Source organism: Lissotriton vulgaris, chromosome 2_1, assembly GCF_964263255.1.
Source record: "Lissotriton vulgaris chromosome 2_1, aLisVul1.2, whole genome shotgun sequence".
Lineage (NCBI taxonomy): Eukaryota > Metazoa > Chordata > Amphibia > Caudata > Salamandridae > Lissotriton > Lissotriton vulgaris.
The window spans coordinates 2,021,187,648-2,021,215,034 of record NC_141687.1 but is presented as its reverse complement, the minus strand read 5'-3'; the positions used below and the strand labels follow the sequence as shown (position 1 = coordinate 2,021,215,034).

General features: G+C 45.6%; 1 protein-coding gene across 2 annotated transcripts in view; it reads left to right on the top strand.

The window, feature by feature from the left end:
• Positions 1 to 27,387, top strand: part of GABPB1 (GA binding protein transcription factor subunit beta 1) — a 486,223-nt gene that overhangs the window by 215,088 nt on the left and 243,748 nt on the right. For both annotated transcript variants that reach the window (XM_086958248.1, XM_086958247.1), the window contains exon 7: positions 16,615 to 16,731. In XM_086958248.1, coding sequence (XP_086814374.1) covers positions 16,615 to 16,731 — 117 coding nt within the window. The remainder of the gene's footprint in view (positions 1 to 16,614; positions 16,732 to 27,387) is intronic.

Sequence of the window (27,387 nt, the reverse complement as noted above, 5' to 3'; positions counted from 1 at the left end):
CCTCCCCCTCCGCCTAGGATGACTCTTGGTGGCCAGAGGCCCTTGGAAAAGCACCCATCCCGACGGACCACGCACGGAACCTGGGCGTCATCCTGGACTCCTCACTCTCGATGAACAGACAAGTCAACGCCATTTCTTCATCTTGCTTCAACATTCTTCGCATGCTCAAAAAAACATTTAGCTGGATCCCCACCGAAACTAGAAAAACGGTCACCCACGCACTGGTCACGAGCCGCCTGGACTACGGTAACACCCTATACGCCGGTACCACCGCAAAACTCCAGAAAAAACTCCAACGCATCCAGAACGCTTCAGCCAGGCTCATATTAGACATCCCGCGTAAAGAACACATCTCTGGTCACCTGAAAAACCTCCACTGGCTTCCCGTCAATAAGAGGATTACTTTCCGCCTCCTAACCCACGCACACAAAGCACTTTACGAAATTGGACCCGAATGCCTCAACACACGACTGTCCTTCTACACCCCCTCCCGCCAGCTACGATCCTCCAACCAAGCCCTTGCCACTGTACCTCGCATCAACAAAACCACCATGGGAGGTAGATCCTTCTCCTACCTGGCAGCTAAAACCTGGAACTCACTTCCCACTCACCTTCGCCTTACTCAGAACCACCTAGCATTCGGAAAGCAACTTAAAACGTGGATATTCGACAAGTAATTCCCCACCCTTCTTCAAGCGCCTTGAGACCCTCTGGGTATGTAGCGCGCTATATAAATCTCTTGACTTGACTTGACTTGACTTAATCAGCCAGGCTAGCTTGAATCCAGTGACAAGTGAGCAAGGGACCCATGTCTGGGCCTACCCTGCCATTCTAGGACGAACAAATCAAACACAAGGAGATGATGAACGGAGTGCAGAAACCTTTCAGACACTCACTCCCAGTCACAGATCTGGGTTGAATCCATCATCATTCTTTAGCTCACTTCGCCATCCCAGTTCTGTGACTGGTGGATGGGTTTTTCTGAAAAGTTACATCACTCCGTCCATCATCTCCTTGTGTTTGCTTCAATTATGTAAACAACCAGGATGCGGTTCTAACTGGTCTAGACATTTGTCCCTGCTATCTGTGCTGCCGAACATTTAAAATGACCTCCCATTCTATTAACTTCCTGGGTGTTCATACCCTGCAGATAGTCTGTTGGGACTCTAAAATGTAGCTGTAAGCTTCAGATTTTTGCACTGTTTAATGGAAGCAAGTCGGCCGATAACGGGTGTTTCCATATCTTACATTAACTAAAAGATTGTGATTTGTTTATTGGATATGTGTCTACTTTAGAGTGTGATTATAGACACATCAGTACTTGGGAGCATGTTGATCTCTCCAAATGTGTAGTGTGTTCGTGTGCTCCCTCGTGGCACCCGCACCATACAAAAGTCAGAGTTGTCTCTTAATGACTTGGCAAGCTTTCAGTTGGTCAGAGAAGGGTTAATGCATACAAAAATGTAGTTAAATTAGACCAGATACTGGTGCTAATCTTACCTTCTGAAACTAAATGGAAAATGCTACTTACCAGTATGCATCTGTTCTTGGCATGTAGAGCTGCAGAGTCTCACACTGAGCATTAGATCGCCACCTGGTGTTGGGCTCGGATGATTGCATGTTGTTGTCGTCTTGGAAGAAGTCTTTGTAGTCACGAGATAGGTGACTCCTCCCTTGGACGATAGTGTGCATGGGCATCGACTCTTTCCTAAGATTGTTGTTCGAGGCATGTGGGCTGCTGAATTCATATCTGTGCATAGATCGCCGCCTAGTGTTGGGTCCAGATGATTGCACTTTGTTGTCCTGGAAGAGTCTTCGAAGTATCACGAGATAGGTGACTCCTCCCCTGGACTACAGTGCGCATGGGCATCTTCTCCATCCTCAGATTGTTTTTTTCCGCCATTGGGTTCGGATGTTATTCCTACACCAACTTCGGAATCGAAATAAAACTTTTCTAGACTTCGACGGTATTGTTCTCGCTCGGTACCTCTCGACTCGATTACGCTTTCCATCTTTATCCGGTCGCGAACGCGGGCCGTTGGGCCTTTTCGACGCCACGTGGACCTACTGTCGATGGAAAGGAGCCCGTTTAACAGGTGCCCACAATGCCACTCCAAGTTCCCGCATACTGACAAGCATTCAGTATGCAACAAGTGCCTTTCTCCAGACCATAAGGAAGAAACCTGCCCGGCCGCGCCCAGTTTCGATCGACGAAAACCATATGGAATCGACGGGCCACTTGGCAAGAGATGCAGCGACAGGCACCGGAACCGGACAACATCTTCGAGGATGAGTAGGAACTTCCAGAAGCTCAAGACTCGGACCTAGAGATCGTCACCGTCGAGGTCAACTCTGACTCCGATGACGAGATCCCACTGAGGCAAATCGTGAGTACACTGCCCCCGACACCATTTACCCCGTTACCGAAGGCTCCGGTCGAGGCATCGCCAAAAGGCCTTAGCCAAGATCAAAAGAAACATTTGCCAGCCCTGCCATCCGGCTCGGCTCCGAAACCGAAACCTAAGCCTTCAGAGACCCCAGGGCCAAGTACCGCAATCCCGAAGAAGGTTCCAGAACCAAAAAAAGTTGTTGACCCGAGAACCGTCGACCCGAACAAAAGGATACAGCCCAAAAGCGTCGACCCGAATAAAAACGTCGACCCGAAGAAGGCAGTACAGCCTAAAGGAGTCAACCCCAAAAAAACAGTCGACCCAAAAGAGGCCGTTGAGCCGAAGGGCGTCAAGCCAAACAGGTCGTCGAGCCCAGGAAGGACACTAAGCAGCCGAAGGGCGCCGACACCCAAAGAGACGTCGAGCCAAAAAAGCAAGCTGCGCCAAAGGTCGCCGAACCAAAGAAGGTCGCCAACGGAAAGGGTGCCGTACCGAAGCCTACAATCCGCCCGGAAAAGGCAATCGACCCGAAGACAAGTGCTCCGAAAACACCAGTCGATCCGAAAAAGATCATCGACTCGGTAAAGGACAGCCAACCAAAGAAGCCTGTCGAGCACAAAAAGTGTCCAACCAAAAGACACGGTCGACCCTAAAAAAGGGCCCGAGCCGAAGAAAAGCACTAAGGCACCGAGAATCGTCGAAGCTGAAGGTGGTATTGACCCAAAGGAGTCACTACCAACAACAGTGGAGGAAGAACTCTTCCATCCTGACCCAGCAGACGTCCAGGCAAAAATATACATTAATCCTGAGACTGGTAAAGTCACAATCCTACGCAGGAAGAAGAGGCCACTAGACACTGACTCTCATTCCCCTATTCCATTAAAAAAGAAGGACTTTGGTACCTCTTCATCTAGACCCTTCATTCCCTTCTATCCTATTATGCCTACTACTCCTTTTGCACCTTACTCTCCTTCTCACCATGAAGATGATGAGTGTAACACTGGGGAGGATCCTCAGGCTGCTTATGAATATCCACAGGATCCTGAGCCACAAAATGTACCATGGGAGGAGCCAACTGACCCTTACAACACCCATCCCATCCCTGATGTCTCCTCCTATCCAACTAAGCCTTCACTCACTGATGACACCATTGTCTTCAACTAATTAATAGACAGGGCAGCACTATAATACAATGTAGATATGCACAATGACCCTGCCGAAGAAGACTTCTTATTTGACACCTTCCCAACATCAGAAAAAAGTGTCAGAAAACTTCCCATGCTGAAGGGAGTGCTAAAACACTCACCATACATTTTTAAAGATACAGCCAGGGCACGGGTAATCAATCCCAGGATTGAAAAAAAGTATAGAGCAGCCCCAACAGACCCTACCTACATCAGAGGGCAGTTACCATTAGACTCACTAGTGGTAGCTAATGCATGCAAAAGGTCCAACTCACAGACAACGGGGGAAGCACCTCCCCCTGATAAGGAATCAAAAATATTAGAAGCCTCAGGTAAAAGGGTAGCAGCACAGGCCTCCAATTCATGGAGGATAGCCAACACACAAGCTCTGCTAGCTCGCTACGACAGGGCGCATTATGATCAGCTTGAAAGCTTAATGCAACACCTACCTGAGCCTTTTAAAGCCCAAGCTGATGACCTCATACAGGAGGGAAAGTTAATCACAAACGCCTCCATCAAATGTGTGCTTGATGCTGCAGACACCGCAGCCAGGTTTATTAACACCAGTGTTCTACTAAGGCGACATGCATGGCTGCGTATTTCGGGCTTTAAGAATTAAGTGCAGTCCACTATTCTTAATCAGCCAGTCAACCAAAACGTCCTCTTTGGCCCTGCTGTCGGCACCATTTTAGATAAAATGAAAAAGGACACAGAAACCGCAAAGTCAATGGGAGCATTGCAGTTTCAGCAACATAGAAGTTCCTTTCGACGCTCCTCATACAGGGCAGCTACACAAGGCAATACTTCCCAGACGTCATCATACAAAGGCAATACACAAAGTTCCTTTACCAAAAACTCCAACAGAGGAGGTTATAGAGGAAACAATAATGAGGGAAGAGGACGTGGAGGCAATAACACCAGAGCCTCCACCGCCACAAAACAGTGACTTCATCACGTTACCTCCAGACCACCTAACACTGGTCGGAGGCAGACTCGAACAATTCCTACCTGTCTGGAACGCAATTACCACGGACAGGTGGGTCAGATAAATTATCCAGTATGGTTATTGCCTGGAACTCACTTCTACCCCACCAAACATACCACCCAGACACCGTCCTATGTCCAAAGAACACATCACCCTGCTACAACAAGAGGTGAAATGCATGCTGGAAAAGAGGGCCATAGAGGCAGTCCTTTTCCAACATCAAGGGACAGGAGTATACTCCCTATACTTCCTTATTCCCAAGAAGGACGGTTCCCTCAGACCAATATTGGACCTCAGACCTCTAAATCAATATATATTGTCAGAGCACTTTCACATGATCACACTACAGCAAGTGCTCCCATTACTACAGCAAGGAGACTTCCTAGGAACATTGGACCTCAAGGATGCGTATTTTCACATACCCATCCATCCAGCTCACAGAAAATATCTCAGGTTCACAATAGAAGGTCAACACTACCAGTTCAAGGTTCTCCCCTTCGGGGTAACCACAGCCCCATGAGTGTTTACAAAATGCTTAGCGACAGTAGCAGCACACCTCAGGAGGCAACACATCCACGTGTTCCCATATCTGGACGATTGGCTAATACAAGCGAAATCGTACCAACAGTCTGCAGAACACATGTCCCAAACCCATCAGCTGCTGCACAGCCTAGGTTTCTCAATAAACTACCCAAAATCGCATCTGCAGCCGTCCCACATACAACAATATCTGGGAGCCACTATAGATACATCAGTGGCGAAGGCATACCCAAACACAGCGAGGATAGCCAGCATGCAGATGCTTATTCGGAAATTTCAGCCACAACACTCTCTGCCAGCTCGAGTCTTCATGCAACTCATAGGCATGATGGCATCCTGCATATTCATAGTCCCCCATGCCAGACTTCAAATGCGCCCATTGCAAGAATGCCTAGCACGGCAATGGAACCAGGCTCAAGGGCAACTAAAAGACCTAGTGTTGGTGGACAGTCGCGCTCACTACTCTCTGCAGTGGTGGAACCCACAAAACCTTTCCAAGGGGCGACTGTTCCAAGAGCCAGTTCCACAACTAGTACTAATAGCGGACGCATCACTGACAGGCTGGGGAGCCCACCTCCTTCGCTACACGGTACAAGGGCTCTGGACAAACAAACAAAAGAAACTGCACATCAACCAACTAGAGTTGCTGGTGATATTCCTAGCCCTAAAAGCATTCCAAAGTACTTGTGCAGCAAGACCGTGTTGATCCGGACGGACAACATGACTGCAATGTACTATATCCAGAAACAGGGAGGAACACACTCTCCACAGCTGTCCCACTTGGCACAGAGCATATGGAAGTGGGCAATTCCAAAAGACATCTTTCTCCTAGCAGAACACCTTCCAGGGAAAGGCATTGAGATGGCAGACCTGCTCAGCAGACACAGCCAACAACTGCACGAATGGGAGATTCACCCCAAAGTTCTCCACCATTCTTCCAAAAGTGGGGTCACCCAGAAATAGACCTGTTTGCCACAAAAGAAAACTCGAAATGCCAGTACTTTGCCGCCAGGTTCCCACATCCGTTGTCACAGGGCAATGCGATATGGATGAACTGGTCAGGCAGATTTGCTTACGCTTTTCCCCTGCACCGCTAATTCCGCTGGTGGCACGCAAACTGCAGCAACAGTCACTTAGGCTAATCCTAGTGGCTCCCACATGGACGAGACTGCCATGGTACACAACGTTCCTGGAGCTTTCAGTAGTTCCTCATCAAAGGCTGTGCCTCGCACCCCACCATGGAGAAATCAGACACCCAGATCCCAATCAGATGAACCTAGCGATCTGGCTCCTGAAGTCTTAGAGTTCGGATACCTTAATTTACCTCCTGACTGCATGAACATTATCAAGGAGGCTAGACGACCAACTACAAGAGCATACTATGCAGCAAAATGGAAAAGATTTGTTATTTACTGTAACAATAACCAAATCAACCCATTAGATGCCTCCATACAAAACATTATATGTTACCTACTGCATCTTCAAAGATGCAACTTAGCATACTCTTCAATAAGACTACACCTAGCTGCTATAGCGGCATACCTTCAAAACAGGCAACACCTTTCACTGTTTAGAGTACCAGCAATCAAAGCTTTTATGGAAGATCTTAAAAGAGAGATCCCTCCAAGACACCCTCCTTCCCCAGACTGGAATCTAAATATAGTACTTACCAGACTCAGGGGACCTCCCTTCGAACCTCAACACTCATGCGAACTGCAATTCTTAACGTGGAAGGTGGCTTTTTTGATTGCCATTACCTCACTCAGACGAGTTAGCGAATTACAAGCACTAACAATTCAAGAACCTTTCATGCAAATACCTGCTAACAGGGTAGTTCTTAGAACAAACCCTAAGTTCATGCCAAAAGTAGTATCAAATTCCCATATTAATCAATCTATAGTCAGCCAGTCAGTCATGAATACTTTTATTTGATTTCAATTAAAAAATCATAAAAGGGTGGGGAACCACCTTAAATAAAAATACATTTTAAATTTTAAAACAGAGGAATTTAAAACATTAAGACAATGCCGTTGATGGGTATGCTGGAACTAATTAAATTAGTGAATGATTTCCTTTTTATCCAGCTCTATTGCTGCCATTTTGAGAAATGTTATTGCTCTACAGGACAGTTGGATTGATGACCCTCCAAGGCATTGGATGACAGCAGCTCTGCATGTCCGTATTTCTTCCTTCCTTAAGGCTTCCCGAAGGACCGTTCTTCGGGTAGCTGCCAGGGAGGGGCATATGCATAGCAGGTGTAAAAGGGACTCTTCCCGACCTCCGCATAAACGACATTCCTTTGATTGCCAGAGGTATTTCCATTTTGGTGTCAGATCTTTTGATCAATCTATGGAACTGCCAGTGTTCTTCCAAAATCCACAGTCAGTAGCCGAGAGAGCCCTACACACACTAGATGTAAAAAGAGCTCTACTTTACTATATGGACAGAACGAAATCATTTAGGAAAACAAAGCAACTATTTGTTGCTTTTGCACCACAACATAAAGGGAATCCAATATCAAAGTCAGGAATAGCCAGATGGATAGTTAAATGCATTCAAATATGCTATCCAAAGGCTAAATGCACTTTAACCGTCCCCCAAAAGCACACTCTACAAAAAAAATGGGGGCATCCATGGCTTTCCTAGGGAATATTCCTCGTGAAGACATATGTAAGACAGCCACATGGACTACCATACACACTTTCACAAAACACTACTGTGTAGACGTGCAAGCAAAGCAGCAAGCTGCTGTAGGCCAAGCTGTCTTCAAAACTCTTTTTCAAACTGCTGCAGCTGGCACAGGTGACCATCGCTAGGGGAGGTACTGGTATACAGTCTATGCACAGATATGAATTCAGCAGCCCACATGCCTCGAACAGAATATGCTACTTACCAGTATGCATCTGTTCTTGGCATGTAGGGCTACTGACATTCATATCGCCCGCGCTCCTCCCCGGTGCCTTTCGCAGCTGCAGCATTATCTTTTGCATGGCCATCTCTTTCTTTTCTATCTCCATCTCTGCCACAATGGCGAAAAACAATCTGAGGATGGAGAACATGCCCATGCGCACTGTAGTCCAGGGGAGGAGTCACCTATCCCGTGATACTTCGAAGACTCTTCCAGGACAACAAAGTGCAATCATCCGGACCCAACACTAGGCGGCGATCTATGCACAGATATGAATGTCAGCAGCCCTACATGCCAAGAACAGATGCATACTGGTTAGTAGCATATTCCTTTCACCATGTTGGGAAATGGAGTTAGAAGAAAGAAAAAAGGATGTCCATGTGTGTATATCTAAGTAAGATAGAACTGGAACAGATACAGGTCCCGGGGAGGCGGGTGGGCGTGTGAGACTCTGCAGCTCTACATGCCAAAAACAGATGCATACTGGTAAGTAGCATTTTCCGTTCGAGGCATATGAGCTGCAGATCTCACACTGAGAATCGATTATACAGCAGTGTCTCCCTTAGTGGTGGTCACCTGTATCTGTTGCAGTAGTTTGAAAAAGAGTTTTGAGGACAGCTTGGCCTACTGCAGCTTGCTGCTTGGCTTGCACATCAACACAATAGTGTTTACTGAAGGTATGTGTTGTAGACCATGTTGCTGCCTTGCAGATGTCTTCTAGGGGAATGTTCCCTAAGAAAGCCATAGAGGCTCCTAGTTTGCGTGTGGAGTGCGCCCTAGGAGGAATTGTTAATGTACGTTATTTTTTTTTATAGCATATTTGTATGCATTTTACAATCCACCTTGCTATCTCCGCTTTAGAGATGGGGTTGCCTTTGTGGTCGCGAGAAAGCTACAAACAATTGTTTTGTTTTGCGAAAGCATTTAGTCCTGTCAATGTAATAGAGAAGGGCTCTTTTAACGTCTAGGGTGTGTAGAGCTCTTTCTGCTACTGAGTCAGGGTTTTAAAAAAAACACTGGCAACTCTACTGATTGGTTTAGATGAAATGGAGTAATGACTTTAGGAAGGAATTTGGGATTTGTTGTTAGGACCACTTTGTTACGGTGTAATTGTAAAAATGGTTCTTCTATAGTGAAAGCTTGAATCTCACTCACTCTCCTAAGAGAGGTAATAGCAATAAGGAAAGCTGTCTTCCATGTGAGGAATTGCAGTTCACATTTGTATAAAGGTTCAAAAGGGGGTCCCATGAGCCTTGTAAGAACAATGTTTAGGTTCCAAACTGGTGAGGGTGGTCACCTAGGAGATATGATTGTGTGTAATCCTTCCATAAGTGCTTTAATTGCAGGTACTCTAAATAATGACAGATGTTGTCTATTTTGTAGACTGTAATGGCTGCAAGGTGTAGCCGTATAGATGAGTATGCTAGGTTACATCTTTGTAAGTGTAGAAGGTAGCTGATGATATTCTGGATAGAAGCATCCAGGGGATCAATTTGATTATTGGTGCAGTAAATGGCAAATCTTTTCCATTTTGCTGCATAACAAGCTCTAGTAGTTGGTCTTCTGGCTTCTTTAATGATAATCATACAGTCTGGGGGAAGGTTAAGGTAACCAAACTCTAAGACTTCAGGAGCCAGATCACCAGATTCAGTTTACTTGGATCTGGATGTCTGATGTCTCCATGGTTCTGCGTTAGCATGGATGGTGTCAGACACAGTCTTTGGTGTGGGACTAGAGAGAGTTTCAGCAGCGTAGTGAACCACGGTTGGCGTGCCCATGTGGGAGCTACTAAGATCATTTTGAGAGACTGTTGTCTTAGCTTGCGCACTACTAGTGTTATTAGTGGGAGTGGCGGAAAAGCGTATGCAAATCTGCCTGACCAGTTCATCCATATCGCATTGCCCTTGGACAGCGGGTGTGGAAACTTGGCGGCGAAGGTTGGGCATTTTGTGTTTTCGTGTGTAGCGAACAGACCTATGTCTCGAGTGACCCCACTTGTGAAAGAATGGTAGAAGAACTTGCGGATGTAGTTCCCATTCGTGAATCTGTTGTGTCTGCCAACTTAACAGATCTGCAATCTGATTGTGAACCCCAGGAAGGTGTTCTGCTAGCAGATATATGTTTTGTGGAATGGCCCATCTTCAATGTTCTGTGCTAGCTGGGAGAGTTGCAGAGAATGTGTGCCTCCTTGTTTTTGAATGTAGTACATGGCTGTCATGTTGTCCGTTCGGATGAAGACAGCTTTGTTCTGTACATGTACCTTAGTGCTAGGAATATTGCTAGCAGCTCCAGGTGATTTATGTGGAGCACTTTTTGTTGAGTGGTCGATCTTCCCTGAGTTGTATGATGTAGGAGATGTGCTCCCCGTCCTGTCAAGGATGCGTCTGCTGTAAGTTCTATCTGTGGAACAGGGTCGAGGAACTGCCGCTCTCTGGACAAGTTCTTGGTGTTCCACCACTGCAGAGAGCGATGTGTGCGGCTGTCCACCAACACCAGGTCTGTAAGTTGTTCTTGAGCTTGGTTCCACTGATGTGCTAGACATTCCTGCAATGGGCGCATTTGCAGTCTTGCATATGGTACAATAAAAATGCAAGATGCCATCATACCTATTAGTTGCATGAACACTCAGGTTGGTAGAGAGTGTTGGTCTTGAAACCTTGTGATTAAGGCTTGAATGCTCTGAATCCTGGCTGGACTGAGATAGGCTAGAGCTGTAGATGTGTCTATTGTAGCCCCTATGTATTGATGTACATGAGAGGGCTGGAGATGCGACTTGGTGTCGTTGATTGTAAACCCCAAGTTGTGCAATGTTTGAATTGTTTGAGATGTGTGTTGGAAACACTGGTTGAATGACTTGGCTTTTATGAGCCAATCGTCGAGGTATGTGAAGACATGGATGTGTTGCCTCCTGAGATGTGCTGCTACTACTGCTAGGCACTTTGTAAACACTCTTGGTGCAGCTGTGACCCCGAATGGAAGGACTTTGAACTGATAGTGTTGTCCTTCTAGTACAAACCTTAGATACTTCCTGTGAGAAGGATGTATGGGAATGTGGAAGTAGGCGTCCTTAAGATCTAGTGTAGTAAGGAAAGCGCGTTGTTGCTACATTGGGAGCACTTGTTGTAAAGTGATCATATGAAAATGATCTGAGTGTATATACCCATTAAGGGGCCTGAGGTCTAGAATTGGTCTTAGTGTCCCGTCCTTCTTGGGTATTAGGAAGTACAGCAAGTAAACCCCTGTTCCTTGGTGTTGCAATGGGACTATTTCTATTGCGTCCTTTTGAAGCAATGATGGAACTTCTTGTTTGAGCCGCGTAAGATGTTCTGTAGACATTGGACGCTGTCTGGGTGCTATATGTGGAGAGGTAGCTGTAAGTTCTAGGCAGTAGCCATACTGGATAATCTGTCTTACCCACTGGTCTGTGGTGATGGAATTCCAGACAGGTAGGAACTGTGTTAGTCTCCCCCCTACAGGAGTGGAATGCTGTTGGGGCAGCGGAAGGAAGTCACTGTTTTGTGGTAGGAGCGGTTCGATTGTTATAGCCTCAACCTCTTCCCTTGTTGTTATTGCCTCCGTAGCCTCCTCTAAAATATCCCCTATTAAAGGATGTTTGTGTATTGCTTTTAAAGGAAGATGAATTGTCAGTTCCAACTTGTTTGGAGCCTCCTCTATAGAAGGAGCGACGAAAGGATCCTCTTGTTTGTGGTGACTGCAAAGCTCCCATTGATTTGGCAGTATTAGTGCCCTTTTTCATTTTTTCAAGTGCTGTGTCTATAGCTGGGCCATAAAGCTGCTGTTGGTTAAATGGCTGATTTAATATGGTGGTTTGCACCTCTTGTTTAAATCCTGAGATGCGTAGCCATGCATGGTGTCTAAGGAGGACACTAGTGTTTATTGCTCTAGAAGCAGTGTCTGCTGTGTCAAGTGCGCACTTGATAGAAGTATTAGAAATTAACTTTTCTTCTTGGATAAGGTCATTAGCCTGTGCCTTATATTGGTCAGGTAGATGCTGTAAGAGTGTTTCTAGCTGATCATAATGAACCCTATTGTATCTTGCGAGAAGGGCTTGTGTATTTGCTATGCGCCATGTGTAACTTGCTTAGGCAGCTTTACCTGAAGCGTCTATCATCTTTGACTCTTTATCAGGAGGTGGTGCTTCACCTGATGACTGGGAGTATGCTCTTTTCCGTGCGTTTGAAACGACAAGGGAATCTAAAGTCAGTTGTCCCTTAATGTAGGCAGGATCTCCAGAAGCAGGCCTATATTTCTTTTCTATCCTGGAGTTTATGATCCTAGCTCGTACAGGATCTTTAAACACATGTTTAATAACACCTTTGATCATAGGTAATATCAGAACTGACTTTTGGGATTGCTCAAAAGTGTCTAGTACGAAATCTTCCTCTGCTTCATCTGAGTGCATTGTGACTCCATGATGGATGGCAGCTCTATTGATTAAGTGTCCAAACCCAATATTATCTTCTGGAGGTGATGGTTTGGATCGATATATGTATGGATCAGGGATGTCCAGTACGTCTGCTGCGACATGTGGTGGGATTGGATACTCCCAGTCAGGTGGATCTGTTGGGTATATAAAAGGGTCATTTGGGTCATCTACTCCCCCCCATAATGTCATCATCATCAGTGTTATGAGGAGGTGTATGTTGTGGTGAAAAATGAGTAGGAGAATTTTGAGGAGGTGAAGGAAGAGGAGGTGGAATAGAGGGCGTATAGGTTGATGTTGCACAGTCCTTCTTTTTTACGGGCACTGGAGGTGGAGGTGCTGTATCTAACTTCCTCTTCTTGTCAGTAGAGACATGTCCTGTTTTAGGGTCAATATATAGCTTTTTCTGTGTAGGATCAGGGTGAAAAAGATCTTCTTCTTCAGGGACGGCTTTCTGTGCCGATTTTATTTTTGGTTCTGAGCGTGGTTGTCTCTTTTCTTTGTCCTTAGCCTTAGGATTTGTAACAGTCATTTGGCGTCTGTTTTGGTTGTAGACGTTGGTTTTGAAGCCGATGCTGGTTTTGTGGGCTTGGAAGCGTCGAAACCTGGCTTTACAGTGTTCGGCACCGGTCTGTCTCTCGAAGTCGACAGTTTCTGAGCTGTTTTCGGAACCGGGACTTCTTTCGGTTTCGGTGCCGAGGTAGCTGGTGTTATTGGCACATTCGGTTTGCTCGGTCCTGAGCTACCGGAAAGCTTTTGTATTTTCTTCGGAGCCGGGCTCGAAGGCGGGGCTTCTGAAGTAGTTTTTCGGTCTCGACTGGGCCCTGGAGGCGGAGGGTTGACCTTTGCCTTCGATTTTGGTGTTGGGGTTGGGGCAGGGGCAGTAGTACTCATGTGTTGACCCGAAGCTATGGAGTCATCGGAGTCATCTGCCCCAGATACGATTTGGAGATCTTCGGAATCTTCACAATCTAAGGATGGAGTCTATGCCCATGCACACTAACGTCCAAGGGAGGAGTCACCTATCTCGTAACTACAAAGACTTCTTCCAAGACGACAACAACATGCAATCATCCGAGCCCAACACCAGGTGGCGATCTAATGCTCAATGTGAGATCTGCAGCTCATATGCCTCGAACATACAGTTTCAGTTCGCTGTGAAAATGTCCATATATTGGCATACTTTTGTATTTATTTGGATAGCCGTTAGTTGAATGAAAATGTTTGAACTACTGGGGCGTCTTTATAGTTTCTTGAAGATGGCTTATACAGTTTAAACTGTGGGTATTCTTCAAGTTTGATCTTGCGTAGGTGTTGACCGTTTTGGTGACTAAATCATGTCTCCAGCAAAATCAGAATACAATGCGAACACTTTCCAGTGTTTGCACCTCTAGTTTAATAACCATTCACGGACTTCTTTCTTAGATCGCATTTGCAACCATTTCCTTCTTGTCCTTCTACAGCAATCTTTCTCTGGAAGAGGATGTTAAACTGCTGCTGCAGTGAAGTCTACACTCTTCTACAATGACATTCTTACAGCCTCAGCCATAAAATCTAATTTCCTGATCTACTGCACTGCTCGTCACAGTTGATAAATGTAGCCATGATAACATGTTTACTTCTTCTTAAAGTAGTCCATGTCTTAATTAAAAAACAACACACATTTTAAACCTGCATTACTTGCTGAGTTTTTTGCCCCAAAGCCAAAATGCAATTTCGGAGTAACTCAGTGGGGTCGGTTCTCTGTTGCCCAAAGTTACCTCTCTGCAAGATGCAGCATGATTTAGTAGGGGTGCATCACCAGGGGTTTCAGAAGAATTTAATACTGTTATAGTTACCATACAAGTTATGGACAGTATGCTCCGCATACTAGATAAGAGTAAGTTCCATTTCCTGCTGGACTTCTGTCGTTCTGCTGCTAAATACTTTGTGCGGCTTTTAGCTTGGATTGTTTTCTGATTTTATTTTCTTTCTTCTTTCTGTAAATGATTCTGGGTTGATTTGTGTTTCCTGGCCTTACAGCCCAACAATTGAGCATGTGTCATCCGCCTGATCACATTCCTTGGTCTAGGTGGCTGTCCTACATCTGATCCTTAGGTGTCCTTGAAGGTGGACAAGCATACATTGGGGCAAGTCTGTGCTTCTATAGTTTGGATGTCTCATACCACTCTAAGTGCCATCATTCCAAGTAAGATGAAATGTATTCTGTGTACTTTGCAGCTTTGTGTGGATCTGTGCAGCTGTGACTTTCGGTTCTAGCTGTGTTTGAAATCACCTGGCAGGTTTCCCCCCCAAGTGTACTGTAAGAGCCTACAATAACCAAACATTTGGCAGTTTGTACTTTTTCAGCACTCTCCTGAAGAATAGGAAAAAGGTACATATGAAGCAAACCGTTTTTGACTCTTTTCTTTTAGGGTCGGATAGAGTATTACTCACCTCACCATAGATGTGTTGAAGCAGGTCATCAAGGCTTGCTTATGCCATCACTGTAGATTCTAAAGGGAGATGGTGACAATGTGGTAAAATGTTCTTCATTATGATATGTTGGCTGCAGCATCTAAGACTCCCTTCAGTGGAGCTAATGTGGAGTCTGGGCCACTAGTTAAAGGCGTGTTAACAAGATCCAGATGGAGAGGAACCAAGTTTGAACGGTTGTTCTAAAGTTTTTCAAGTAAGTAATATTTTGTTTTCTATAGGATTGATAGCTGACACTTTGCTGTCTAATTGTTAACATGTTTTATAGGATAAATTGCTTTGGATGATGCTGAGGTATTTTGCTCAATCAAAGAGTTGAGTGGTGTGTTGTAGGTATTTGTTTTTGAGCTGTTACTGGTTTGTCTACCACTGTTGATGAGAAGTATAAAACTGTATTTTTAAGACTGTGTGAAATAGAAGACATTCACATTTGGATGAGGCCGAGGCATTCTTTTAGCCCACGATGTCATTGAGTGGTATAACGTCATTTATGATGTTGTTCTGATACACTTTGGATCTGGATAGATGGTTCATTTAGTTTTCGAGTTGCTTGGTGGTGCGATTGCAAACAACTGGGAAGAAATTGATCCTTTTTGAGTACCTTGGTTACTAATAGCATTTCTTAAAACCTGCAATGATTACATTGATGAATTGGTGGCTGAAGCAGTTATGTATGGTGCTGTTCAAAATTATGGTTGTCAGTTGACTGCTGCTGAGAAGTACGGACATTTCAAAAGACAGACATTGTAGTGTGCTGTTATATGGAGGGCATCATCCACCAATGAGGGTGCAGTGAGGACTGAGGCTCTACTAATAGTCATGAGCGCGGTGATTGTTAGTGATATGATTGGTATTGTTGCTGTTTGATCATATTATTGATATCCATTGCATTGTTTAGAAAATAAGGCTAGTAATGGGTGTGTGCATAGTCTACCTAGTCCTTAAGGAGGAAGTTTCAGAGTGATGTATTGGCTAATTAGATATTCTAAAGAAGATGTAATGTGTGTGTGTTTTCGCTTATAGAGTGGTGATGATGTTGCAGAGATGAGAGTTGTGAATGTTGGTGTGGGTTGGAGTTGGATGGCTGGTGATTGCATGGTGCTGTTCATTTTCTTTTTTTAATTCAGGTTTTTAATGAAGAACGGAGTTATGGCATTGCATGTTTCCATTGAATAGAGCACAGTGTCTTCAGGCAGTGGGATTACACAGAGATTTGTTGCATTGAATAATGCTTTGCTTCATGTTGGGGGCATCAGTGTTGATCCCTGTGCAATAGGTATCTTTGTCTGGGAGATGGATTTTCTTGAGGTTTTCTAGATTAATCGTTCATGAATTACAGGCCTTTTTAGAGTAGGGAGTTGTGCCATTCCTCTTCCCATTTGCCCGAATTTCTCTGCAGTCTGCTGTTAGTAAAGGAAATGCTGGAGAGTTACAAATGTTTAATAATGAGAAATAATTGGACACTTGTTTTTTTACTAGTGATGACCATGCCTGCCTTTCTAAACGGGTAGCACTAGAAAGAGAGTGCAATAATAGATTTGCTTCCCCCTTAACAAAGTGAAAAATGATTTTATAAATGACCTTGAAATCTGAATATGGATCCTATTTCACAAACCCAGGTTAATGGCCAATCTGAAGTCTAATTTCTTTTATTGCTTTATATAAATAAAGATATCTGTTCTTTGTAGATGAATCTGGAGTCTCCTCTACTGTACAGTTTGGTAATTCCTCAACATCAGTACTTGCTACACTAGCAGCATTAGCAGAAGCATCAGCACCGTTATCTAACTCCTCTGATACACCAGGTAAGAATATAAAGATATTTATTTTAAGAAATAGTAAATTAGAGAGGCTGCCTTTTATTAAAAAAATGAAATTAATTTACTATTGACAATACTGTATAAAAATGTGTGTAGATCTTCTGTCCACACATTTTATTTATGTATTTTCTTATCTTGTAAGGCACACTAGCACCCATGGGCAGTTAGGTGCTTAACATTTAATCAAAGCAATATATTAGGCATGGAAGCATCAATAATCTAACTAAACTAGGAGGAAAGGAGAATAATTAATTAACATTGGAATATCTGGAGATAACAAGGACATGAACAGCTGCTTTCAGTTGGCCTTTGAGTATTATGCCTCTACTTTTTTTTTTTAGGGTGTGGCAAAAGTGTTGAATAAAAGGCAGCAAGGAATCCGGTATCACGCTTAGCAATTTTTACTTTTGGCTTGAGCGTGTGAGTGAACCCATTGAGTTTTAGGTCTTCAAGTATGTTACTCCTCAACTTGCATTTTCATGAACGGGAGGAGAGTATACCTTTAGTCTTGTTTGTATATAAAAGAAGAACACGTGTTTACATTCAGCTTTAAATTGTGATCAGGCATGTTCTTAGATGTTGATGTCTATGATGAGCGCATATTGGTGGCAAGAGATCCCTACCATTGTGTGCTCAAATACCTCTGAAAATATTTGGTAAAACTCATTGGGAAGCTAATCTTTGCATGCAGCTGTCACAGATAATGACTTAATAGCATATTGCACCTCCTCGATGGGCATTACTGGATCTAATTCATTCTGTCTATCCTTAGATAATTTCGAAAGTTGGCTCTCCTGTATATATGAATTTAAGGTAGTCTGACTCTGGCCATCTTCTGTGTATAACTAATTGAATAATTATCTTTTCAGAATCTCTTATAAGACTGCTATGTTCATCGTTTATTTCTGCTATCCTGATTAAATTATTTGTTTACTCTAATCTTATATCCCAAAGGTCGATAAATTGATTCCCCATATTCAAGTTCCTCGCACCTTTGAACCATGAATTGGGTAGCGGGTCTTTTTTCTCTAATTCTGCACCCAAGTCAACGTTTGCACCAATAAGTATTGGCAGATCTTTCCCCTCATTATATACCACACTCTGCACCGTTTTAGCATGTGCTCTTTTACATTTTATGTACTGACTGCAGTTTTTCTCTACTCTATCCGACCCCGTCGTTGAGATGGAATCCCCTGTACTTTAATAAAGCAATGTATTGATATTTATGGACCAGAAAAAGGCCTAGGCCTCTTAGGTTAGTAACCTATCATCGTCAATATCTTGGAAAAGACCAAACTGAAGTGTTAGTCAAGCAGGATGAATCACCCTCTGGAACACTTCTGCGAGAAGCTCCCTTACGTCATGTTACCCCAGATAAGGATGGTAGAGGCCTAGACACCATTGGCAAGCGTTTCTCAACGATAGCAGCTCTCCCTCCTTTGCAATATGAGGAAGATACGCCCGACAAATGTGGTCAGCTATTGCTCCCTACATCAATCAGCTCTCTGAGGACCTTCGAGAAGAAGCCTGGATAATCCTTCAGTAAGGAGAAAGGTCATCAAGTAAGATCAATGACACTGCACTGGATGTGACTGTCGCAGGGATCAGGCAGTTAGCCGGCGCAGATGTTCTCAGACGACAAAGTTGGTTTAAGGCCACATCCTTACACCCTGAGGTCAAGAATAAAATCCTGGACCTTCCATATGAGCGATCAAGGTGGATATGGCCAAGCCGTTAGGGGCCTTACAGTTCCTGCCTTTTTGAGCCCACAGAGGACTTCTTTACTAAAGAGGGAATACCGTTACCCTTATTCCTCCGAAAACATGCAATCGTACCGCCCGCAGTACCAGCAGAAACCACCTCGTCCATCCTGTTAAGCCAGACCTTATAGAGGTAAAGCAACACGCCCAGGCAAGGATTCCAAATGCCACTAATGATGTGTTCCAGGCCCCGGTAGACACCCCCCACCCCCTGACCCCTTTCGTCTTCTTCTTCAGCTAGGAAATAATATTTACTACTTCCTCCACTAATGGAAAAAAAATACAGCTGACTGATGGGTGCTCAATCTGGTACAGTTTGGTCACACTCTGGAGTACCTTCAGAAACCAACTTCAACTCCACCCCACCCCTCTATCCACGGGCATGTAAACGTCTTAGAAATGGGAGGTCCATATCATGCTTTGCAAAGGAGCAATAGCAAGTGTTCTGCTCTCTCAGAAAGGGCAAGGCTTCTACTCCTGATTCTTTCTGATCAGAAAAAAGTCACAGTAGTGGCATCTGATTTTGGAACGCAGACAACTCAAAACCTACTTAAAGAAACAATAATTTTGGATGGTCACCTTACAAGAGGTCCTGCAACTCCTGAACCAACAAGATTTTATAACCACCCTCGAACTCCATCCAAATCACAGGAAATAACTCAGATTTATGGTAGCCTAAAGCCATTATGAGTTCAAGGTGCGACTCTTTAGTGTCAAGTACGCACCTTGTAGTTTTACAAAGTGCCTTGCACCAATGGCAGCATTTCCTAGGCAGCACGACCATCAGGTCTTTCCATATTTGGATGACTGGCTGTTCAAGGCATCTTCCAAAGAATCAATGATTGCATCAACAATGGCCAGCACAGATCTGTTCCAACAGGTAGGTCTAACTCTAAACCTGCAAAAATCCTTACTGCTGCAATCTCACACAATCGTATTTCCAGGGGCCGTTTTGAGCACTCAATCCTCAAAAGTGTACCCCTGTCAAGAAAGAAAGCAACAACTTCTCTCACTAGCAAAGTTCATCCAAATAAGAAAGTCTCTTTCAGTTAGGCTCTACGAATTACTTCTAGGGATGTCTTCCTCCTCTCCGCTCATCCCACTATTTCACCTAAGAATGCATCCCCTTTAAACTGATATTGGACAAACAGTGGCTCCATCTAACATGATCCTTCAACACCATAAAAATTAATCCACACATGTTGGAAGCATTACAGTGGTGGACAGAACACCAACATCTATCACAGACGCAGCTCCTCTAGTCATAACCGCCAATGCTTCCCTGGAAGGATGGGAACCCTACCTCCAGGACCTTCAAGTCAGTAGCAAATAGCAACTAGCCTAAAGTCTGTTGCACATAAATTTGCTAGAGCTAATGGTGGTACGCCTTACCTTACAAGCATTTTACCCAAGGATACATCAGCAGCAGTGCTCTTCCACACAGACAACACAAAGACGATGCACTACATCAACAAACAGAGGTACAAAATCACTCCTCCTGTCGAGGTGCAATGGCTATGGTAGTGGTCCATCACTAACAACATTCCACTTCGAGCAGAAGATCGTCTTGGGAAGTACAACACAAGAGAAGATGCTCTCAGCAGACTCACTGCGTCTTGCCAGAACTACATCAACAGACTTTAAACAATGTCTTTCTCCAGTGGGGCATGCCAAGTCTCAGTCTCTTTGCAACCCCTCAGAACAGTAAAGGCCTGTATTATTAAAGCCGCCATCCCCAACAGGCATCATGGGGGCAATGCCCTTTCGATTGCATGGTCCGGCATGTTTGCCTTCACCTTTTCTCCATTTCCTTCCCTTCCAAGAGTCAGAGAAAGATAAAGGCAGATGCTGCAAATTGATTCTGATTGCTCCTGCTTGGCCACCTCAATACTGGCTCGCGGTGTTGCTTCTCCTCTCTCGGGAACCTCTCATTCAAGTCATAGTTTTCCCCAATCTCCTATCGATGAACTAGGACCAAGTCTTGCATCCAGACCTCAGCATATTCCTCAGATCAATGAATTCCAACACTTGAACATACCAATGGATTGTAGAGCGATTCTAGCCAGGGCCCGTGCTGACAGCACAAATAAATAAAACGTTTCGCCTCAAGTGGAAAAGGTTCTGCATTTGATGCCAGCAGGCTAACCTATATCCTCTTTCATCCTCTCTGGAAAAGGTTCTCCTATATCTTCTTCACCTAGCGCAGACCGCTTTAGCTCAAACTTCAATAGAGGTCAGCTTGGCTGTCCTCTCCCGTTTCAGGCGATCACCTACCTCTTAGGAACTATGGTCTTCCAGGCTCATTAAACAGTTCATGACTGGTTTATTTTGTACATTCCCTCCAGCAAAGTTACCACCACCACTATGGCAACAGAACTCTCTCATATCCCAACTCATTAAGGACCCATTTTGAACACATCCATGAAGCGGACATTCCATTTCTTTCATGGAAGTTAACTCTAACCCTTCTTGCAGAAATCACAGCGAGAGTTAGAGAAATATAAGCCTTCTCCATTCAGCAACCTTTTCTCCAATTTGAGAATAATGGAGTTGTTCGAGGCATATGAGCTGCAGAATTCATACTTTTGCATAGATCGCCATCTGGTGTTGGGCTCGTATACTTACACCATGTTGTTGCTTCGGAAGAAATCTTTTGTAGTCACAAGATAAGTGACTCCTCCCTTGGACGATAGTGCGCATGGGCACCGACTCCATTCTCAGATTGTTTTTTTCTGCCTTCGGGTTCGGATGTAACTTCAGTGCTCCGGTTCGGTACTGTGTTTTCCAAACCTTTTCAACGCGCAAACCATCGCAAACTCAACGGTATTGTTTTCGTGGCTTTCGACGCACTAACTTAAATACTCTATTCCGGTCATCAAAGCGGGCCGCAGTGCCTATCGACGCCTATCGGACCTACCGCTAATGGAAAGGACTCCATTTAAAAAATGCCCCCATTGTGGCGCTAAATACCCACACACCTTTGTCTCTCGCCCCAACACGAAAAAAAGATGCCAAGTCTGCGCCTCCTTTCGGTTCAAGAAGACTATCCGTGATCGCCAGGCTCAATGACCCGTTATGGCACAACAGGCTGCACCGGTGCCAGAAGACATCTTTGATGAATGCCCCGATGTTCCATAGGGAGAGGGAGAGGATTCGGAAGGTCTCAACATCGTATCCGAAGCAGATGACCCCGGCTCCGATGACCACATCACTTCAGGTAAACAAGTGAGTACAACTGCCCCAGCCCCAACCCACCCAAAAAAAAGAAGGCTCTGGTCAAGATTTCCCCTGAAGGCCTTAGTCGTGACCGAAAGAAAATTTCAGAAGCCCCGCCTCCGGGCCCGGCTCCGAAGACAAAGGAGAAGCCTTCCAGCAGCTCGGGGCCGAGCAAGCCCCACGTCGGTGCCCCAACCTGCCGAAACCGGGAACTCATCCAACTCCCGCTGTTTCCAAAAAGGCCTCGCCACCAAGCACCTCGGCACCAAAAGAACAAAAGGCCTCTGATTATAAGAAACCTTGACAACCTTCGGATCTGAAAAAGATTTCAGACTCGACACCTAAGCCAAAGGACCCAAAAACCCCTTCTAAGGCTCCAGAGCAGAAATCTAAGCCACGTTCGGAACCGAAAAAATCGGCGCCAAAAGGAGACCCCGACGAGGAAGAACTGTTTCTACCAGATCCTATTGATCCCAAACAGAAAACAATGCATGTGGACCCTAAAACAGGCCATATTTTTAGTATCTCAAAGAACAAGAGAAAATTTGACACCCCACACATTCCAGAGGTGCCTGTAAAAAAATAGACTGTGCAACTTCACCATTAAGACCCTCTACTCCTGTTCTTCCTACTATGACTTTCTCTCCTCCAAAGTCTCCCATCATTTCTCCATACTCACCACCTCCACAGGATGATAATGACCTAGGGGGTGCAGGGGGACATAATGACCTTTTAGATGATCCTGTTGATGACACTAACCTACCACAGGACACATGGGATGACTGCAATGACACGGTAGATCTTCCAGACCTTCCTGATCCAGATGCACACCCAACGTGGCCATCTCACCCAGATGACAACATTGGGTTTGGTAAGCTCATTCATAAGGCTGCCCAATATCATGGTGTTCAAATGCATTCAGACTCCACAGAGGAAGTCTTTCTGTTAGACACTTTTGCACAGTCACAAAAGGCAGTACAATCATTACCCATGCTCAAAGGTGTCATCAAACACGCTCCAGACATCCTCAAAGACCCTGTCAGGACCAGGATTCTCAATCCTCGGATTGATAAAAAATATAAACCCGCCCCTAATGATCCCACCTACATAAAAGGCCAACTCCCCTTAGATTCCCTGGTAGCGACCAATGCTAGGAAACGTGCCAACTCTCAGACCTCCGGTGATGCTCCACCTCCAGACAAAGAGTCTAATTTACTAGACGCTTCAGACAAACGAATTGCCTCCCAGGCAGCTAATCACTGGAGGATAGCTAATGCACAACCATTACTTGCCAGATACGATAGGGCTCACTACGACGAGCTTGAGGGTCTAATGCAGCATTTGCCTGACCCAATACAAGGCCAAAGCCAATGACTTGATTCAGGAGGGCAAGTTAATCACATACGCATCCATTAAATGTGCCCTCAATGCAGCAGACACTGCATCTAGCTCAATCAACACTAGTGTGTTATTATGAAGGCATGCATGGTTGCGCATTTCTGGATTCAAACAAGAAGTGCAGACTACTATCCTGAATCAGCCATTAAATCAGGAACAACTTTTTGGCCCAGCTGTAGACACAGCCCTTAAGAAATAAAAAAAGACACTGAGACTGCAAAATTGATGGGAGCATTACAGTCTCCATCTACACGAGGCTCCTTGCCTCGCTCCTTTAATAGGGGCCCATCCAAGAACATATGCACAGACACTGCTTCCTCCTCCTACAAAAGTCCCACACACACATCCCCCAACAAGGGATATTTCAGAGGTTGGTACAGGGGAAATAACAGCAAAGGGAGAGGCCGAAGTAACACTTGATAATAAAATAAAATGATAATTATGTATTTGTATAGCACACGACTAACCGCAGGGCATCTCTGTGCTTGTATGAATCCTGCTAAGGAACCCTTCCTGACCTTTCTCTGTGAAGTGCCCACTCCTGGGCACCCCCAAGGTGAGGCCAGGCATCATAGCGTTGTTGGGGCCGTTGTGGAGATTAAGCAAGCTATTGCCCAGAGTTGCAGATTGGGACCCATGTTTAGAATAGGCACCGAGGCGAGAATTATCAGGTTCCAGGAAATTGAGTCCAAGACCCGCCGAGGCGGGAATTGAACCCTGGTCCCGGGCCAGACTTCTGCATCTGGGCCTGCCGCTCTAAACATTGAGCCACACTTCTCCACTTCTGCACCTCCCCCACTAACAAACAATGACTTCCCTCCACTCCCTCCAGACCATTCCACTCTGGTCGGAGGAAGACTCTCACAGTTCCTACTTGTCTGGAATTCCATCACTTCAGACAGTTGGGTATGACAAATTATCCAGTATGGTTACTGCCTGGAATTTACTGCAACTCCCTCCAACATACTGCCCAAGCAGCGTCCAATGGCCACGGAACATCTAATGCTTCTCAAACAAGAAGTTCTCACTGCTTCAAAAGCACGCAATAGAACCAGTTCCCCTACAGCATCAAGGGACAGGGGTTTACTCCCTGTACTTTCAATCCCCAAAAAGGACAGTACTCGCATGCCAATACTGGACCTCAGACCTCTCAATTTCTACATACAGTCAGATCACTTTCACATGATCAATCTCCAACAGGTCCTTCCACTGCAGCAATAAGGCGACTTCCTTGCCACATTAGATCTCAAGGACGTCAACTTCGATATTCCCATACACCCGCTCACACGAAATATCGAAGGTTCACAGTGGACGGCCTACCTTATCCCATTCGGAGTAACCACAGCACCCAGGGTCTTCACAAAGTGCCTCGCGGTAGTAGCTGCACACTTGCGAAAACAGCAGATCCATGTGTTTCCATACCTGGACGACTGGTTCATAAAAGCCAAGTCACACAGTCAGTGTGTTCATCACACTCCCCAAACAATTCAGCTGCTACACCACTTGGGGTTCACAATAAACCACGCCAAGTCACATCTACCGCCCTCCCACCTACATCAGTATCTAGGGGCCACAAATAGTAAAATCGCTGGGAATCACCCTAGACCCAAGACTCAACATGGCAAATCACATCAAGAACTCGGCAAAAAGTGCCTTCCTCAACATGAAACTACTCAACAAAATAAAACCCTTTATTCGGCACAGAGACCTCAAACTATCGACTCAATCGCTAAGTGCTGTCTAGACTCGATAACGGGAAGGCAACCCTCACTGGTACAGCAAAATCCCACTTAGCTCCCCTCAGATCAACTCTCAACTCAGCAGCTAGAATGGTCACCGGAGTTAAGAAATTCGACCACATCTCACCCGCACTCAGAGAACTAAATGGCTCCCTGTCAAAATGCGTGCCAGCTTCAGAACCACCTGCCTTACACACACAGCCCTGCACACAGAGAAACCTGAATACCTGGCCTCCAAACTCAAGAAAGCCAGCCAGGCAAGGAACCTCACGAGAAATGTGCATGCGCGGCCGCCCGCGCATGCGCATTAGTACACAAGACGGCAGCAATGAAGAGAGCGAGCCCCGGGGACGCGGCAGGCAGCGGCGGGCAAGGTAAGTGCCTTTTAATTCTTTTACACGTTTAATTTAAAGTATTTAGTGAGGGCGGGAGGGAGGCGGGTGGCGGCCAGCTACGCTCCGTCTGCGGAGCGTGCGTAGTGCCGAATTCTACGCCTGCTACGCAAAATACGTAGAAGCCGGCCCTACGCACACTCCGTGCACGGAGCGTAGCTGCCCGCCCACCCTTACTGTTAGCCCGATGTGCCTTTGCTAGGTCTCAAGATATGTGCTCCAGTGGATTTTGAGAAAATAACGTTTTAAAAAACAGATATATCTGTGACAGCGTCCCGGGTAGCGCTCCGGTTCGCGAACTTTTCGCGTAACGGAACTTTGCGAAGCGAAGCTGATTGGCTCTCCGGTGTCTGTCAACATTCTAAACAGTCCGGAACGGCCGCCATCTTGTCTCTCGGTAGGATCGAGAGACAAGAGGAGGAGAAAAACGAAGGGGGAATTTAATGAAAGGGGGACAAGGTAGACACTTCTTGACCCCCTAGGAATGATGTTGGGGTTATTAAAGGGTCCTGTGGGGCAAATAAAAAAAAAATTGATTTTTTGCGGTAGAAGCGCTTCCCGGTTCGCGAACCGGGTAGCGAAACGGGAGTTCGCCATTTTGTGTTTCGTTTTAATTAAATTACAAGATGGAGGAAAAACAATGTGAGAAGTGGGTATAAGGGGGTACGGGAGACGTATCCTGACCCCCTATGTTTTCTGAGGGTGGCTGAGGATGCTCATATATGTTGATACTTGTCTTCCAGCGGCTGCGCGTGAGCGTTTTTTTTTTTTTTTTTTTTGCTGCGTGACGTCTGTTAACGTTCGATTCGAAGGAAATCAGGAAGTATTGACCGCCATTTTGACACTGCGAGTAAATATATTGTTAAAAATAATTGTTATAAATTAATCTGTATTGATAAACATTGTCTGCGCCATCTTGCTTTTTTCGCAATGCCACACTTTTGTCGTGCACGGCAGCCATTTTAGATGCCTTGACCAGACCCACTCTCTGCATGCCGCCGATCCTCAGCATGGCTCCCCACCCTCGCAAGCATCTCCCCCACGCACTGGTCACCCCCGCTCTCTCTCTCATGCATGGGTCATAAACCTCCCCCCATCTGCGCTGCTTTTCCCTGACAATCACACCCCGTGCCCGCCCGACACCTCCCTTTCACCTTATTCACTACCGCACCCTCTGACACTCCTCTTCCTCTGTGTCCGATTGTCCAGGCCGGTCCCAGGCTATCACCTAGCCCTGCGGAAGTAGTTTATGGCCCCAACTGTAAAGAATCACCCCTCTTCAAAGGAGTTACAGTAGATCAAGGCCCCCACCCCATGATATCCGTCACACCACACGCGTTCCTACTATCTGATAACGATCCTGTATTGTGATTGGGGAGAGGATTCTCACTGTGAGGGTGTGTGGGACCGAGCCTGAAGCGGAAGATTCCAGGGATGCCTTTTTGTACATCAAAGTCTTCACAATTATGTGTCACATTAAAAATATATAGCACTCCAACAAAGTAGTAGGATTATAACACTTTAATAACTTATAAATATATACAACGCTCCAACAAAGTAAACACGTTAAAAAAAAAAAAAACATTTAAAACAAAGCAACAATGGTCTTCTGTGAGGTGGCGTCAGTAGCGGTCTGTTGTGCGAATAGTCCGAAGGCAGCACAACGCGCTGAGATCTGGACGGCACCCAGGTGATGTCCTTTACTTGCCGCACTGGTCTTGGCATCCTACAATGCTGCGCCAAAAAACGGCGTGGGGCGCCCCGGCGGGAGAGAGTGGGCGGCGTGAATGGGCCTCCCCAGGTGGATGCTCCTCTGCTGCAATGGGGCGCCCCTTTAGCGTTTCATTTGCCATTCAGCGGTTTTCCGCCCGCTTTTGCTGCACTGTGCCTCGTCAGTAGCGGTCTGTTGTGCGAATAGTCCGAAGGCAGCACAACGCGCTGTGATCTGGACGGCACCCAGGTGATGTCCTTTACTTGCCGCACTGGTCTTGGCATCCTACAATGCTGCGCCGAAAAACGGCGTGGGGCGCCCCGGGGAGGAGGGGGGGGTAACGGGCCTCTCCAGGTGGAGGCTCCTCTGCTGCAATGGGGCGCCCCTTTAGCGTTTCAGTTGCCATTCAGCGTCTCGCCCACCAT